The sequence below is a fragment of the Coffea eugenioides genome, chromosome 2 (assembly GCF_003713205.1).
Source record: "Coffea eugenioides isolate CCC68of chromosome 2, Ceug_1.0, whole genome shotgun sequence".
In the NCBI taxonomy this organism is placed as follows: Eukaryota; Viridiplantae; Streptophyta; class Magnoliopsida; order Gentianales; family Rubiaceae; genus Coffea; species Coffea eugenioides.
In genome coordinates this window covers 22,536,563-22,555,038 of record NC_040036.1, presented here as the reverse complement: position 1 = coordinate 22,555,038, position 18,476 = coordinate 22,536,563, and the positions used below count along the sequence as shown (strand labels likewise).

At 38.5% G+C, this 18,476-nt stretch overlaps 3 protein-coding genes across 4 annotated transcripts; 2 read left to right on the top strand and 1 right to left on the bottom strand.

The window, feature by feature from the left end:
* Nucleotides 1-299: 299 nt before the first annotated feature.
* Nucleotides 300-6,231, bottom strand: LOC113759256 (BAG family molecular chaperone regulator 6). The gene is given in 4 exon segments (XM_027301823.1): nucleotides 300-2,265; nucleotides 2,795-4,453; nucleotides 4,456-4,638; nucleotides 6,211-6,231. Coding segments are annotated over 4 exon segments (3,723 nt in total). The 3' UTR covers nucleotides 300-405.
* Nucleotides 6,232-8,259: 2,028 nt separating this feature from the next.
* LOC113761597 (rRNA-processing protein FCF1 homolog) lies at nucleotides 8,260-11,327 on the top strand. Of its 2 annotated transcripts, XR_003467151.1 has the most exons (10): nucleotides 8,260-8,514; nucleotides 8,611-8,676; nucleotides 8,796-8,901; nucleotides 9,538-9,580; nucleotides 9,743-9,815; nucleotides 10,226-10,313; nucleotides 10,566-10,622; nucleotides 10,709-10,787; nucleotides 10,891-11,008; nucleotides 11,116-11,327. XR_003467151.1 is itself a non-coding variant. In XM_027304665.1 (9 exons), the coding sequence occupies exons 1-9, from the start codon at nucleotides 8,444-8,446 to the stop codon at nucleotides 10,902-10,904; spliced, it is 597 nt and encodes a 198-aa protein (XP_027160466.1). In that variant the 5' UTR covers nucleotides 8,260-8,443; the 3' UTR covers nucleotides 10,905-11,327. The 2 variants fall into 2 exon arrangements, 1 of the variants encoding a protein (XP_027160466.1); XM_027304665.1 differs by having other exon boundaries at nucleotides 10,891-11,327.
* A 3,553-nt stretch (nucleotides 11,328-14,880) lies between these two features.
* Nucleotides 14,881-16,441, top strand: LOC113762099. The gene has a single exon (XM_027305370.1). It carries the CDS (start codon nucleotides 15,049-15,051, stop codon nucleotides 15,937-15,939), a length of 891 nt encoding a protein of 296 aa, XP_027161171.1. The 5' UTR covers nucleotides 14,881-15,048; the 3' UTR covers nucleotides 15,940-16,441.
* Nucleotides 16,442-18,476: the final 2,035 nt, after the last annotated feature.

The window sequence follows — 18,476 nt, the reverse complement described above, 5'->3', positions numbered from 1 at the left end:
ACTTAAGGCAATTGCATGCCAAATTTGATAATATTCTTTTTCTTCAATCATGAGCTTAAAGAACATTATCCCAGAATCTTCCTCCTCCTTAACCAGCCCCAACGCGCTGAGTTACTAATTTGTTTCTTAAGGTGTTTCTGTTTCCCATGGCAGTAGAAATTGCAAGTAAAATTACAATTCGATTTCTATTGTGTGTGTGAATTAGAACTAGAATTGACCTTGGAAAAAACTTGCTACTAAGAGAACCTGAAAACTTCAGCACCAGGGAATTGGGTGGTATCATAGTATAGACTTCAAGATTAGTAGAAAAAGCAAAACACAGGCTTTGTTGTACTTGACATATGAACTTTTACACAGAATTCAAATACAGTAATTGCCACTCTACTGACTTGGCATGAACCACATCTACATTGCAAGCGGGACAGCTTTCTCATTCAAAGGATCATTATATGGTTTCAAACAAGACGGTCCAGATGTATATCGAGTTGTACCATGTCGTCTCATCTTCAATTTCTTTTTCCTAGACAATTTCTTCTCCAGATCTTTGACTCTTCCAGAAAGGTTGGAAATTGCAGTCAATTGCTGTTGTCCTGCTTCAATTAGTTTCTGCATCATCTCCCGCAGCTTGTCATTTTCTTCAACCAGCTTTCTTTCATGTTCTGTGGATCCATTACTCCCAAGAGAAATCTGGCTGGCAGTTGGCGATGATGGAGGAACCTCTCCTTCCTCTGTTTCCTTTGCATCCGGTGGAACAGACATCATCTGATCTACAAGATCTTGTTCCAAAACAGCAGAGTCACAATCCTGCGCAAAGAATTTGTTATCTACCATACCTAATCCAGATGCCTCCACACCAATTCTCTCATCTAGCAGCTTCTGTTCAGTACTTACATCATTCCATGATTTGGTAAGTACCTTAGGAGCATCACACGCTTGAGCTACAGCTATTGCATCTTCGCAACTTGAAGAGTAGTAGTTTTCAGCAACCCCATTTTCCTTTGAAGACTCATTTTCAGTTTCAGCTTCAGTTTCCATGGCAGCAAGCTCCTGCAGAACCTCTTCCTCAGCTTTATAAACTTCTACAGGCTTAGTTGAAGTAGTGAGCTCTTCCCTTTCCATCTCTGCAGAGCACGTGTGCAAGTCATTCATGTAACTACCTAAAACATTGGCATCCATCTCTAGTACAACTTGATCATGCATCTCAGAGATATCCCCCAGTTCAGAAACACAGCTCTTGTCCTCTTCTAGAGCTTGCACTGGAAATTCCTGTGATTTCAAATCCACCTTCTTACAGAGCTCCATGTTGTTGTCCAGATTTTCATGACATGCCAAAGTTACATTAGATTTGGAAGTGACCGTCTTCTTGACCATAGGCTCCTGCCACTGCTCTGCTTGATCCATATTTAGAACCTCCTCATCAGGTACCTCTGCATTAATATCCCTGGTCACGTCATCTTTCACGAATTTGTCATCCTCCTTGTCAAGAATCACGTGCTTTCGGGACTTGTCAACGTCATCATCAGGCACTGCTTGTGGCAACTCTGTTAACTCCTTTACATGTAAATTATCCTCCATTACCTCTCCATCTTGCAGAGCTTTGTCATCCACTGCTTCGGACAACAGAAGACTATCGTCTTGTGACTTAGTATCAGACTCGAGTACTCCTTTCGGCAACTCTGCTAGTTGCTTGATATTGGGAACCTCATCTGTCATGAAGGCTCCTCCTCCTCCAACCCAAGGATGGTTCACCTCTTCGGAAAAAGGTTGAGGTTGAAACTCAGAGGACCATCTTTCACCGTCATTGCATACCAGATTCAGCGAATCATCTCTAGCCCTATTGTCTGGTAGGCATCCTGTTTCACTTTTTTGTGTTGTATCAATCTTTAATAAATCTGTACTGGGTACCTGCGCACCATTGTTCAAATCCTCCTTATTCATTACCGTCTCTGGGATCTCCAAATTTCTAGTGTCGGATGCAATGTCCATCACTGGAGGGGCCACACCTTTACAGAGCTCTTCTGGATAAATCTCATGCACATCTTCAGCTTTGGATAGACTACTTTCGAGGAAAGCTTTTTCTGCTTCTTCTCCTTCTTGGAAGCATCGATTATCAATTAATTGCATATCTTCATGAGGGTGAGCACTTGAACTTAGCTTATGTGCACTTTCAGATCTCTCGAGGCTTACATGATCAAGCTTCTCCTGTAGGCTCACAAGTTCTCGCACCACTGATTTCCTAACATCTCTAATGCTTGGGTGCAAGCCCTGAAATAGAAAGATTAAGTGAGTTACTGATTTACAAAATTCAACCACATTAATAACTAATGGACAACCAGGAAACAAGGTGTGAGTAGCAAGGTAAAATGGTGTGAAATGGATGAATCTCCAAGGAGAACTAAAAATTACCTAACCAAAAAATCTAGACTCGTTCACTTATTCCTACAACTTTTCACAAAGCAATCATGTCAGCATACATTTCTTGACACACATATCCAATGACAGTGCTTATGTAACCATAAAGCTTATTATCTTATCAAGGATTTGCCTCACCCCTTCTGTACCAGCTTAAGGCGGCCTGGGCCCCTTTATACTTGTGCAAAACATGCAGCATTACGAATAAAAATCAGCGCCAATACCTTAAGAAAATGTCAATGAAACTTCAACATATAGACATTTCTGGAAAATGTCCAAGACGTCACAAAATGACATTTAGACAGAAAACCCGATATAAATTGCACAGCAAGCAAATGTTGTAAACCTATTAATATATAACTTGCACAGTTTTTATGCTTACCTGAATTGCATCTAGCTTTAGCAGAAGGTTCATTATAGTCTCTCCAAGCATGGTTCTCAACTTGTCATTTTCCCCAGTATAAGAACACGACTCCAAGGCCTTTATGCGATTGTTCAAAGTAAAAACCTCCTCCTTGATATTGGCAATTTGTTTCAACTTTTTTAATGGTTCCCGTCTACGCACTTCATACCCACGATAAGCTGACTGTATAATAAGAGCTGCTTCAACTTCTGACAACCTAATTTTTGCAAACCCCTTTGGTTCGTCAGCAGAACTCTCATGCACCTTGGAGTTTTCTTTATCCTCATCCGACTGACATATGGAATCAAATGATTTAACCTGTACTGCTCCTAGATCATTTTTGCTCTCAGCTGAACTCTTCAAATCCACCTCACTGGCAGCCACATCAGGGAATAGTTCTTCAGAATTATCATTGGTTTGGTGTACCAGTTCTGCATCATGGGAATTAGCTGACAAACTTCTCCCATGAGGATCAGAGATGCTCAAATATTCAGCCGGTTCTTGTCTGTTTTGTCTGTCAGTTACTTCAATCATTTTCACTTTCTGCTTACTTTGCTCCAGATTCTTGGCTGTTTCTGGTATACTCTTTCCGACTGTCATGTCTTTTTCAGTACTTTCCTTCGTAGTGGATGAGCTAGGTAGCTGAGTGCTGTCCTTAGACAACTTGCGCAATTTCCCTTCGTCACCAGGAGGACTAGGGGACCCTGAACCTCCATTATTTTTATTCTTCTTACGCAAAGGATCGACTCTCAGGCAAATAGGAGGTAATTTTGATGACTTCATCGGAGAAGATGACTCGCTTGTAGGAGAAGTTTGAGACGATATTCTTTCATCAGCAACATTCAGATTTTTTGCCAATGAACTTTTTACTTTCTCCTTATTGTTTTCCAGGTTTTTCTTTTCCTCAGTAGGTTCTGCTGACTTGACCGGAACCGTCTTTTGACCACTGTTTTTCCCTGGAGCTTTTGAGCATTCACGATTATGAATCTCCTTAGTGACATCCGGTTTACTTGCCTTCTCATCAGCATCAGGAATCATCACTGGACTGACCTCCAACCGGGGAGATACTCCCTCTGCAGATTCTTCACCAAAATTGGTTTTGCCACTGTCCTTCCTTTTCATTTCTTCTGGACTCCAAGGCATCCAGAACAAAGGAAAAGACAATTGACGCTTACTTTCATCTTGATGTTGTTGCTTCCAGGTTGAGTCATTGCCTTGCTTTGCCAATTTAGAGTTTTCCATGTCAAAAGGGAACCATCCATTTAGCCACTTTTGCTGCTGGTCTGAAGGTTTTGATGACTCATCAGCTCTAGCAACACCAGAATACTTTTCCTTCACTTCAGGTTGTGCTTCATTTGCCTTATTAATTGCTTCATTCATCATATAACTTGGTGGAATCCACATAACTGGATATGGATAACTCTTCAAGTCAAAAGGAACCACGGCATTATTTGCCATCTTTTCTATATCAGGATCTTCTTCCTCAATCTTGACATTCTTTCCTGGTGTTGAATTGTGTGTATGATTTGGACAACCGCAGCAACGACTCTCTCCAGGCATCTCACTATGGTACTTATAACGTGGTGGTTCCATTGTATTATTAGGAGGAGGAATGTAGTGACCAGGATAGGACGCTGGAGATATATAGTATAATTGCCATGGCAGTAAAGAGGTGGAGCATGGGCATAAGGAGGCCTCAGAGCACAGTAGGCTGGAAAGTAGTTATGGTCACAGCAGCTGTGACATTGTGCAGGATATGGGTACGCATAGTTTCCCCCAGAAAGCCAAGATTGATAGTGTGGAGGACAATTTTTCAAAATCTGCTTTCATGTGACCAGGAATAGGCTCAAATCTTGGGTGATGATGATGACTATGATGGGGTGGAGAAGGCATTTGATTCGTCAGATAAGGGTAACAGTCCATGAACGGATAAACAGGATACATACTTATCCAAGAAAAACAACCTGGTCGCCTAGTTCCGAAATCTCTTAATCCCAGAATGAACAACCAGATTTGGTTGCAAATAATGCACTTGGCCGATAAACCCTACAAGGATGGCAGCTCTAATCAGGAATCAATTAAGAAGAAGAAGCAAAGACAGAAAGTGCTTCCAGAAAAGAAATGTAAGACAACGCCATTACATATCAACTGACGCAAACTTAAAATGAAACAAGATCAGTCTACCAAAGAGACAGAAGGTTTACTCCTTAAAAAAACTGAAAAATAAAGCTGCGAGGCCTCAAGGGTAAAGCCACTACTTAAAGCATCAATCAAGTCAAGCAGAAATAATCAAATATCCTGTTCTGTAATTATCACTTACTTCATCCCTCTGTCAAGTATTTAGTGAACATACGGTGACTACATAATTCAAGATATGGGTACAACAACTGTATCTTGAAAGTCTGTGTTCCGTCAATAGCAAGCTGTGAACTGTTGTAAATCTTCTCTGGTCTAAAAGGGTTTAATTAGGTGTATAGTAGAGGCCATATCTAAAATAATGGGGAATGCCACTTCCATCAGCAAACAATAAGACGTTGTAATCCAAGTAAGATCAACATTAAATGCTTCATATAACAAAACATACTAAATTCGATACCACTAATCACAGGTCTGCAACTAGTATTCTTTGTTCCCTACTTAATGCTGATCACCAAGAACGTGAAAATTAATCTAGAGCTAGAAGAACTAAAGTAAAAACACCAGAAAAAAAATCCGAAACCCAGGTGACAAAAGATTTTAAACTTGAAAAGAAAATAATCGGGTTCAGAAAGTTCTAGACTGAAAACAACCGCAGCGCCCCGTGCGGCCAAATGTCATTGTTTTACAAAAGCAAGGCAGCAGCAACGCAGCAGGTAAAGAATTTGCTTATACTAGCAATGGATTCACAAGCATTTCTGCAGAAGCCTATTTCAATGCCAACCAAGAACAGGGAAATATCAATAACTAGAACCCACTACCAGAAACTACCAAATTCAAACAAGATGCATTTCATATACTAAAGATATGACAGAGGCTTTGGAAATGGCACTTACAATTTTTAGACGAAAATACAGAAGAAAAAGACACTCTCCAAAGGGAGCAGATCGATCCACCAGCCCAATAAGAAACGATAATTAAAGCTTAGAGAGCGGAGATCTCTTGATGAACGCTTATCAGTCTAGTCTTTTGAGTGGATAGTGTCTTTAAATTCCATGAGTATTTATAGTCCCAACGATTTAGGTAAGACTTGAAAAACTAAAATTCTACGGCTTTCGAGAGGTTTCGCGCGTTTCCTCAACGGTTGGCTTTGTCGGAACTTCCGGATGTTTCTCTGCCACGTGTTTTAATAGATGCATGGTCAAGGGACAGGAGTAATGATCGGATGTGGGAGAGCTTAGACCAGCTTAGTCATGTACCTGAGGTTGACCTTCATTCATCTAGGGATAGCTTAATAATGACAGATGATTTTTTTTTTCCCTAAATTTGTGACACAAAGCAAATTTATTTTGTAGTGACACAGATTTGAATTTATTAGAAATTTTTTTTTAATAGATGCTTCGACCCAGATTATCGAAGTATAGACTCATATTATTTTTCCTGGGGAATTTTTTTTAACGGACGACTAGATTGGATTATTCATGAATCAGATCCATGATATAAATTCATAGATAGATCCCTTTGAATCCGCTCACGGATAGTTAAGGCAAGAATACATGTTTTCTCGAATTTTTTGCTTTTGCATGTAGTTTGTCATCTCAGTTGAAGACTTATTATTTATAAATAAAAATAGGACCAAACGACGTGCATGGACTAATTTTTTGTGTCTAATTAACTTTTTTTGTGTAAGTAAAAATATAATAGAATTGGTAGAAAGAATGAGAAAAAGTAACAGAATTGAAGGCGCTGTCAATAGCCTGACTGAAAAAAAATTTGTTTTGTTGGCGCCGCCACAAATTCTTTAAAAAAAAAAAAAAACTGGTTTTGGCGACTGACAGAATTTACATAGTCGCCAATGCGGTGACTTTAAGTAGGGATAATCCACAAACACTCTTTATTTTGTGACAAATTTTTTTTGCGGTGTCACTTGAAGAAATTTTGCCTATGCTGCATGGAATATTTTGTGCAAAATGACATTTCATCAAGAAAAAATCATTCAAAACATCCCTCATATTTTACAAAACGACTTTTTTTGTCCCTCGCTTTTAAAAATGTAATTTTACGTCTCTTACAAATTCACATTAATCAAATTTGATCCATATTTGGGTTTTTGACTAGTTTTTTGCCGAAATTCACCATGTGCCGTGCACGTGATCATTTTTAAGGGGGCAAAATTATCAAATTACATTTACATAATTTGATCCATAGTACCTCACATTTCACAAAATGAATTTTTTTTGTCCATCGTATTTCATAAAATGAATTTTTTTATCCCTCATATTTTACAAAATAAAAAATTTCATTTCTTATTGATCGTGTGTACAAATAGCTTTTTCTTGTTTTTGAAAATCCATATACATGTTTATTTGGTTTCATCTGAACAGTATAATAACAAGTAATATATCTCTACTTGATTTCACTTGAACAAGTTAATTGTAGTTGTAGGTGAATTAAATAGAGATATATTATATGTTATTCATACTGTTCAGGTGAAATCAAATAAATATATACATGAGTTTAGAAAAAAAATTACTCGTACATAAATGAAAAATTTATTTTGTGTCATGCGAGTGAATATGCTTTTTCTCATTTTATGAAAACTCATATAAATATCTATTTGATTTCACCTGAATAATACAAATAGCATGTAATATATCTCTATTTGATTTCATTTGAATAAACTGGTTGGGTGGTACAGAAGAGATAATGTAAGTGAAAGGTTTCAGGTTACACTAAAAAAATAAAAATATATTATATGCTATTCGTACTGTTCAAGTGAAATTAAATAGATATATACATGGATTTAAAAAATGCTATTCATACACATGATTAATGAAGAATGAAAAAATTCATTTTATGAAATGTGAGAGATAAAAAATTCATTTTGTGAAAATGTGAAAAATTATGAATCGAATTATGTAAAATTTGATTTGAGAAATTTACCCCTAAAAAATGATCACATATTAGGCACATAGAGGATTTCGACAAAAAAAATAGTTTAAAATTTAGGTAGGGATCAAATTTAACTAATGTAAATTTATAAGGGATATAAAATTATACTTTTAAAAGTGAGGAACGAAAAAAATTATTTTATAAAATATGAGGGCGTTTTGATTTGAACGATTTTTCCTTTCACCAAATCTTATATTCCTAGTTTCCTACACAAACTAGGCCCATGTCACGGACAAGGAGCCCGTCAAGAGGCATACTGTATCATACGGGCCGCTAATAAGCCCACAAGAGCCTATCATGGGAAACCCGATTACGCAACTGGTATGGAGTAATATATTCCCAACGCGGCGCGACCGCCTCTTTCCGAATGTGGCAGAGGAGCGGTCTTCATCTTCACCGTCCTAAAATTGTCAAATATTGGAAGGGTTTATACAAGGGTTTTAGTTAATTTCCAGGTTCCGTAGGTGAAGAATTTGGATTCCATACATCCTCTGCTACTTAATTGTTCCCTTGTACAATCAATCCCCGATCGAAAGCACAATGGGTAAAGCCAAAAAAGCTCCTAAATTCGCAGTAATGAAGAAAATGGTCACTTCCAAAGCCATTAAACAGTATGGCCCCTCTTCTCTTCTTGTTCCCACCTGTTAGTTCATTAATTTATACACTCTTCATTGTGTTGATTTTTTTTTTCCTTGGGGTACTTTCAGGCATAAAGAGGAGGTTTTGAATCCTAACAAAAAAGATTTAACTAAAGAGAAGCTCCCTAGAAACGTGTATGTTACTAATCACTGTATTCTTGTATTGTTCTACATGAATTTGTCTGTAACTCGTGAAGTGTTTTATTCACATAATTCTGTGCCTTTTGTCTTTTTTCCCTCCTAACTGATTTCAGGCCAAATGTATCGTCTGCACTTTTCTTCAAGCACAATACTGCTTTGGGTCCGCCATATATGATATTGGTTGATACTAACTTTATCAACTTCTCTATTCAAAATAAGGTGTGCTCTTGTAAATTAGTTGCTTGGTGTTTTCATTTATCCTTCTGAACTTGTCTACCCCTTTTTCTCATGGTTTTTTGAATGATCAGACACAGACTAGTGAGTAAGGCTTTTTCTTCTTCCTAGTCTTAGAATGGAGTTTAATTCTAATTGTCCCCAACCCCATGCCTACTTCTTCCTTCCCGTTTCTAACCTTTGGAAAGTTATCATCATTAGGATGTGGTTGAATCAGATAGATGAAACTCAAGTAGCTGGTTGTTGTGGAACCTTATTCTCTTCTCTCCTTTGAGACCTTCTATACTAGTCATAATTGGTTGCTAAATCGGCACAATGTGTACCAGACGTTTCAAAATTTGTCTTTAGAAATAGGTCAATTTTCTGCCACATTTTGATCCACATTCTTTGGTTTTCATTCTTATTGGAAGATGATTACTCTTTCTGGCTTTATTTTGTTATATCAGAAGAGATACGATCATCTCCCTTTTTTGACGACATATCAAGTTGACGACATATCAAGATGATTACTTTTTCTGGCTTTATTTTGTCATATCAGAAGAGATACGATCATCTCCTTTTTTTGACGACATATCAAGTAGGATACTGACTTTTGTCTATGTTTTGAAACTTTGTTTGTAGTTGGATTTGCAGAAAGGAATGATGGATTGCTTGTATGCAAAATGTAAGTCGAAGTAAATTACTGCCGCTTCAGCCATTTTGCCGTTTTATTAAGTTGGTTGGATCTGTGCTGCACATCTATGACTGCTCTCTTATGCCATATGTTGTATCAATTACTAGCCACAACTCATCCTGCTTATGATTTTGCTTGTTTACCTTTGTACAGGTACTCCTTGTGTCACAGACTGTGTAATGGCTGAGCTTGAGAAATTGGGTCAAAAATATCGGGTCGCTTTAAGGTATAGTTCTTCCTTTTTTAGTTTTTACTGGACTTACGTTCTGATAACTTTCTCTGTTCTTTTGTTGTTTGAATAGGCTGAAAGGGAACAAAAAGTCATTACATATGTTTTTGGGCAAGAACGTCATAGATTGTAGTACAACTTATATGGTTTTCACGAAAGGAAGTCTTAAATGAATAATACCATTTATTTTGTGTAATCTGGTTTAATGCAAGTTGTATAGTCCCGATAGTCTGTTTGCCACTACAGTAAGGGTAATAATTAGGTCCTTGCTGATTTTGTAAAGGTAACAGAAGAGTATGCAAACTTTCTAAGTAAGATATGCTCACTTTGAGATTCCTGCTTGTTTTATGCATAATTAGATTTTCATACTTCAGCACCTGTTCTTTTTTCCTTTTCCCTTTAACCAGAATTGCTAAGGATGCTCGATTTGAAAGGCTGCCATGTACACATAAAGGAACCTATGCTGATGATTGCATCGTAGACAGGGTCACCCAGGTATCTTCTGGATATATGTTGCATTTTGTCATTTATGGAGCTTCCCAAGTAAGAATAGTCTGATTTTTTTTTTTTAATTTCCTCAAAAAAATTTTGTCGCACAATGAATAACTTCCTAAGCATAGATTTATCTCCAAAATGGTCATGCTGTCTGATACGTACTTCGTGTAAGTGGAATATTGTGCATAATCTGGCGATTAAGCTGTTGGCTTATTTCTCATTGTTCTTGGTTATAAATTCTCTTAATAACAGCACAAGTGTTACATTGTTGCAACATGTGATCGAGATTTAAAGCGAAGGATACGAAAGGTGTGATACGCCTGATCATTCAATTTCAATTCATTTTTGTACATTTCATAATTGGAATGTGACTGATGGATTTGGTTTACAAGTAGGTCCCTGGTGTTCCGATCATGTATATTACACAGCACAAGTACTCCATTGAACGGCTGCCTGAAGCTACAATTGGTGGAGGTAAGCTAATTATATTGCTGAAATTAGTCCCAGGCTAATTATAATTTGTGTTTTTGTGATTGCCTTCTGTCCTAATATTTGAATCTGTTGAATGGCAATGCAGCTCCACGAATTTGATGCAACAGTTGAGTTAATTGGAACTTGCTCCCAGAATGTGGAGTTTCTCGTCCATGGCATTGGGACAAGGTTCTGTTGAAGTCATTCTGTAATCTCTCTCTGAGGTGGTCCTGTTTGTGGCTGATCCAAGTTATTTATGTCGCCTGTCAGAACTTTTGTAAATGTTTCTCCTTTTATGTTGCTTAATTTACTTTTGAAATGTTGTTTTTAGGTTTCCATGTACTTGCAAAACAAATTTTATATCAGTGATGCAAGGATATTTGAGGAGCGAACTTGAAGAACAGCTACGGTGATGTTAACAAAAACGTAGCTTCTATAGCTTAAATTCCATACTAGATGTTGCCAGTGTGTTTGAAGGTTGAACAGTAAGCTAATGAAAAGGCGTTCTCTTCTTCTGAGCCATCGAAGAAGTGAATTTTAGTACATCCTTGGTTGAGATTTTCATGAAGTCAATTCTGATAGAATGCATGACACTGGAAAGATAAAAGAAACTGACACTAAGGGGAGCCATCTTTCAGTTATTACCAGAGAAAGTTGACGATGGGATCCGCTAAATATTACCTAAAGCATTTTTATTGGCTGCGGGGCAGACGTTACACTCTGGGGAGAAACCACAACCAAAGAGCAATGAAACCCAGGGATGGGGTCAAACATAACGTTTGATGGCGGAGCTCTGTGAAGTCTCTGCTTCGTACTTCCTGTTCCAGAGCATGGCATTTGATAAAATTGAAATATGAAATCTGAAGCCTGATTTCATTAAATACGGGTACTGTTGTTAGGGTGACAATGGTTGTCAAAGTCCACCCTCAACCTTTCTGTGCCTCCAAATTGAGCAATGTTGATATATATGTGTAGTTGTCGGACTGGCAAGCTTCCAACAAGGTCCCTTCATCGGAATCTCGCCAGTTTGTAAGTTTCTGGGCACCCTAAGAAGAAATCTTAAATTCTACAACCTGCAATTCTACCGTTGATTGGCAACTTGTGAGTTCAAGCTAAACCAGCGTTTCCCAATTTCAGTACACCTTGATATTGAATTCAATCAGCTAGGTATTTCATCCTTGATCACATTAACAACTGAGAGAAAGGTCACACAACACCTATTATTGATAGCTGGAAGAAAGAATCAGAGGCATCCTCATAAGCATATTTGATTTGAAGTAGAAACTTGAAAGAAAACAAAAAGGACATAAATAGATTGGCAGATACCAGCAAATTACCACAGATTGGCGGATCAATCAATTTGATCGCACTCCCTCTACAACATGATTTAACAGAACAACGCAAATCCATCACTATGGCAGCTCTTATTTACCGCCATAATTTGCCACCACTAGAGAAGGTTTTCAGCAGAGCACACGACGATTCCATGTTTTCCCATTCCCTCTTCCTTTTTTTTTTTTTTTCCACTTACATATTAAGCTTCTTCATCTAAGTTCCAAGACCATGAAAACCCTGAATTGAGAAAATAACAATCTTTACTAACAATTATACAATGGCAAGAACGATCCATATAAGAAAGGGAAAATCACGAAAAGTTCCCCTAAGTTTTGTGGTGTTTTGTACTTTACCTCCTAATGTTTTTTTTTTTTTTTTTTTGCACTTTTTCTCCTCTGTTAGTCCACCTCAACAAATGATCCGTTGAAACATTAAATAAATTAGACGAATATGCCTCTCATTTAAACTGTTAAAATTTCAGATGAAAATGCCCCCATGTATTATTTATAAAGAAACGTTTCCCTTCAAATCCAAAAATATTTTGTTATCATTTCATTCATCAAAACCTTTAAACTTCCAAGTCCTACATTTGCAGCCCAAATAGGAAAAAAATGTCCCAAACTTTATCAAATTCATTTCATTACTCTTCCTTCAAACGTTGTCCATCACAGCATCTAAAAGAACTAAATCAAGAAACCTATGGATGTAATAAAATAGCACCCTCAAGAAGATCATGAACATTGAAAAATCTCAAAAGGAGATTTATTGGATGCTCAAATTATAAGATAAGATTTGTACGATAAATCAATATCTTTTTAACTTTTGGACAAAATAATTTGAAAAAAAAAAATATTTTTTCCTAGAATCGTTAAGCATATGATTTTCTTGTTTTCTCTTTGCAAAATACATTAGCAAGAGCAGGTCTTTCTCTCCAAGAAAGGTATTTTTGGAAAAAAAAAATATATTGCCCCATCCAAACCCATAAGCACAGTTTTGTCTATCCATTATTTTACTAGGGATACCATTGTCCTTTAAAGATAAACGGTCATCACAATTACTACTTGAATGGCTGTTACGTCTACGAATATTAATATGTTGTATTTTGAGCATGTGATAATTGTTAGGTCCGAGCTATGATTTAAATTTAAGCTACATCAATTCGATCCAATCTAAACTAGGAGTATTAAATTTGTATTTTTCTATATAATTTTTTTTCGAGTTAAGCGCGGTGATAATGTGGCCCTAATCAGCTTGGCCCAATCATTAAGGCGATGCATGCATTAGATTGATCGTATCATGGCATCTTCGTCAGGAAAAAATTCTAGGATTATAGAAGTAGAAGTCAAATCCGCTAAGCTAAGTTCCATTAAGGCAGGGATCAGCCTGTACGACGTTCGTGTATCGATCAGCGAAAGCCAAGAGCTTCGAACAAGGTTGGTCAAGTTCACCAAGGGTTTTCTTACTACTGCAAATTCGTTTTTTCGGTTCCACAGCACTTCGTCTTCGATGACAAGTCCACCGTTTCCTTCACCGTCTTCAAAGCCCGCAAATATTTACCGGACGTCCCAATTGGAAAGGCCACTGGCGAGATGAGGGCTCTTTTCCCGGTTGATGAGTGCGAGGAAGAAAACCATGATGACCTTGAGGACATCGTCGATTATTACATTGATACGGATGATGATGATGATGATGGAGCAGAGGCTGAACTACGAGTAAAGGAGACCTACGAATTAAAAGCGTCGGCCGGTATCCCGATTCTCAAAGACTCGTCCGTGGTTGGAACGCTGAATGTCTCTATAGTTGCATGGGAAAAGTACTACCCGCATCAGGTGAACCTCTGTGGGAGAGCGAGCAAGTCTTATTCGATTCGTAGAGATTCCAAGAAAGTTGGAAGTATGATTTTGCAGAAAGCCAAGCAGGAAAAGTGTGTAACATTCGTTGGTAAGGTTAAGTGGCGAAATTTAGCTATGGAATTGAAGAATTCAGGATGCAGCTGCGAGAAGGTGAGAAGCCGCCAAAAAGGATCACTGGGGATGTGTTTTGCCTGTGCCTCCCACAGTACCCTGGATTAGGAAGAAAGAAACACATCATCATTACAGAGCAAGTTCCCTTAGATCATCCCTGACTTTTGATTCAAGCCATATATGGTAAACTTTGCCACACCATGACCAATGAGATTTCCTTGTCTACTAACATATGCAAAAACCATCCCTCAACCTAACAAATATCATGTAAGAATACATGTGCATTCGAAGATAACTGTTTTATCTTTTTAATCATCTTTGTATCTGATATACGCTATATCAAAGACAATGCTACAATAATATTTTTTTTAATATTCTTTCAAATAATCTTCTACCCAAATACACTCGTACTTATTAGTTGAGATTTACTGTACAGAGAAGAAAAACAATATTGTGTATTGGTGTACGAGCATATCCACTATTTATTTGAAGGGCTGAATTGTTGATCCTCCCAATATGTGAAGGAACAGACCTTTTCTTTTTTTCTTTCTTTTTTTTAATTTAGTAGCTAAAGCAGGGAAAGAAATAAATAAAAGTTCAGCGGCCCTCTTCATCTTTTTAACCTAATTGGGAGGAAGTCCGAGAACGCTACAATTCCAAGCCCTAACCATTCCCGTTTCCCATACACTAGAAACTGGCCCATAACCAAATTGGCCCAGATGGAGAGCCTAAAACCAGCTTGATTCTTATAAGGTTACGATGGTCTTTTTATAAACGCCACCGGTTCGTTCGTTCGTTCCAAGAAATTTAGAAACCCTCTCTCTCTCACGATCGATCTCCCTCCCCCTTCTTCTTGCTTGGGTTTTGAGTTTCTGAGATGATTTATTCCCAGTAAAAGTTAACCAAAATAGTAAAGAGGAATTCCTGACAGCCGAGCCAATCGATTGTAGAGAGAGAAACAAGCAATGTATAGAGAGAGAGAAAAGAGAAATTCATCTATGGAGGGGGAGGGCCAAGAGGGGGATCAGATTCTGGAGATTAACTTGATCTCGGCCCAAGGTTTAAAGACGCCGTCCGGAAGTCGTCGCCGGATGCACACCTACGCACTCGCTTGGGTTGACCCGACAGCCAAGCTCCGGACCCGAACCGACCGTGTCGGAGCCGAAAACCCTACTTGGAATGATAAGTTCCTGTTTCGCGTTTCTTCCCACTTCCTTGCCTGCGAAACCTCCGGCGTCACTGTCGAGATCTACGCCGTCGGCTATATCAGAGATTATCTCATCGGCACCGTGCGTTTTCTGCTGAGTAGTTGCCTCGGCAAATTCCCCTCTTCAGCCGACGCAATCGCAATTGGTACTCCGGCGTTCACTGCGGTCCAAATCCAGCGTCCTTCCGGTAGGTTTCACGGAGTCCTCAACATCGCCGCTTCGGTTTGCAGCAGCGCCTGTTCCGATTTTGAAATATTCAGCGGCGCGTCGGCAATTAGTTTCCGTGATCTCGTGGGTGCTGAGCTTGAGAAAGAAAAGGAGGTTGACCGCCGGCAGCGGCGAAGGCTGAGCCGCATAGGGTCGAGTAATAGCGTGCGGTCATCCGGCGGAGAATCTTGTGACTTTGACTTTTCTTCGTTGGACTTGTCGTCGGACGGTGCTGAATCAACGACGTCGTCTTCATCGACGGCTTCTAATGCTTTGAAAGAATGGAATGGAGTGAGGACGGAGGTGGCCCAGAAAGTCAAGGAAATGAAAAATAAGGGTGGTGGAGAAGGATTACTATGTGGACTTATGCTTCAGAGGAGGGTTCGTTTTTGCCAGTCGGATCAAAATTTGCGTTTCTGGGAAGAGTCGTTGGAAAGTTAGGAAGCCTGATGATGCGGTGGATTTCTGGTGGGCTGTTGGTTTTGAATTTTGATGGCTACGATTTTGCAGAAGATCCCCTTTCTTTTTTTGGCAGATAAATCAACTTGAGCTTTTGCTAGTTCTTTTTCCACAAAAAAAAAAAAAAAAAAAAAAGCTTTTGCCAGTTCTCACCTCCTGTTGCCGATTTGTTGGGGAAATTTTGATAGGTGGGTGGTCTGGAGTTTTCCTGGGAGCAGTATTAAGCGGGATAATGGCGAAATTAGGGAACTTTTTTGACTGGAACTAGAATTTTTTTCCTTGGCATAAAGAAAATTAGTAGCAATAGTAGTAGTAGCAGTGTTGTTTAGTTCATCTCGTTTGGACATTCGCATTAGAGTTCAGAAAGATACACCGCAGACGAATTTTCCATGGGAGGAGCTTAGATGTCAGACCTGCAATTTTCGATTCACCTGATATGCTATAGTATAATTGAGATGCCATGCTGATCTTGGCTTTATCTGTCTCTTTGTTCATTTTTCAGCTTTTTGGGAGGCCGTGGGGAGGGATTGAGATTAAAGTTCTTGGGCTTTTGTGCCTGTATACGGGGATCTTTAATAGGTGTGACCTTAAAATTTGTCCAGGGATTTGTTATGGGCTTGATGCAGGATTACTTCTTACAAGGCTCTTATTACTTCTTGACCCATGGCCACAAGAAGAAGAAGCTCTCTTCTAATTAGATTGTGGTAGTTGCTACCCGAACTCGTGCTGCAGCTTTGCATGTGATATGATGCCCCAAGAGAAGAGAATGTAGCTGCAGCCTTAGAGTGGACATTAATTACTCTGAGAACAGCATGCATCACTTTTAACAATCCAATTTAGCCACAGTTAATTTACAGCATCTGCTGCTATGCCATAAGCTTTGTGTGGTTTTAGAAATGGCCGAATGGGCACATCCATTCAGAATACGCTGATCTAAGGAGCTCAATTACATTAGCAATTTTAGAAACTTAACCGCTAATGAAAAGACAGTAGTCATGCTTGTCCCTTTTTACGTACTTAGTAGTAATAAATGTTAGCCAAAAGCCGCTTCAACAATAGTCAGTAATAGAATATTAGACGTGCCATCGCTGCAGCATTTCTTTCACGAGGATCACAGTTTTGAAAGTGTCATTTTTTCAATGCCCTGGTCTAGTCAATTGACAAAGTCAAATTTTGTTGAAGGTTATAATTTATTAAAACTGTTGGACTATGCCGCAAGATTTCAACAATTACACAGTATAAGCCACACTAAAGTGATGTTTGGATCGCTAGTTATCTAAGGGTGCAGTGATTAAATTTGAAATAAGTGATTGACACGAGAAAGATTTGTTGATTAATAACAGCTGAAAATTACAGGTGTTTGTATACAATTCACCGTGTGAAGGCATGCATGACATTTTCTCTTCATTTGTTGAGCGGTTGAGGTCTTTGGTTTCTCGTTATATTTTTTCTTTGGTTCTCATGAATAGGGAATTTTGCCGTTTTGGTCCCTAAATAATTTCATCAAAACCAATCTTGCTTTTCATGATTTATTTTGATCAATTTAGACCTCGAACAAGTTCTTTACTTCCAGTTAGGGCTGCAAACGAATCGAGCCGCTCGAGTCAAGCTCGTTAGCTCGCGAGCCGGCTCGCGAGCTTGGGTATATATATATATATATTTTTTTTTTATTTTTTTTAATAATAAAATTACGTATATTATATATATATATTTTTTTATTTTTTATTTTTATAGTAAAATTACGTATATATCCTTAATATTTTATTATTTATTAAGAAAAAAATATTATTTTATTTATTTTTTTTAAAATAAAATAATTATTTTTTATTTTTTTTCGAGCTCGAGACGAGTTCGGCTCGACTTGATTCGAGTCGAGCTCGAGCTCGAAATTTGCCGGCTCGTCGAGCTCGAGCTCGAGCTCGAGCTTGGTAAAATTTAGTCGAGGCTCGGCTCGATTAGCTCAAAGCTCGACTCGGCTCGGCTCGTTTGCAGCCCTACTTCCAGTATAGGACTTATGTGGTGGCGCCACCACAGTTTATACATTTCGTCGCGTGGCCGGGCAAGGGCATAATCATCATAAGAGGCTAAACTTGTGCAATTAAGAGATGCAACAGATCAAAACTTCCGCAAATTTGGTTGGATGAGAGGGTGGTTCCCCTGGATCACCAGGATATCAATTATAAACTTGCCTGGGATGGATTTCTTTCAAAGGTGACTTCCTTATGAATTTCTTCTGTCATTCTCTTTCGAAGGTGAATTCCGAAACTTGAAAAGTTGAAGCCATATTTGGCACCTAATTTGTGAATTCTGCTCACGATGATCTCTGTGACTGATCTCTATCTATAATTCTTTTATTCAGTTGAAAATGGCAGAGAGGAACTGAAAACCTACGTTGAAAGTGGAAAACTTATTCGGAGGGTTAAATTGGTTAAAATAAATCATGACCTAACGCTATATGCCGGTGGCACGGCGGTCTATTTGTTTCCCCCCACCCCATAGCATCCTTTTAGTATGCATGC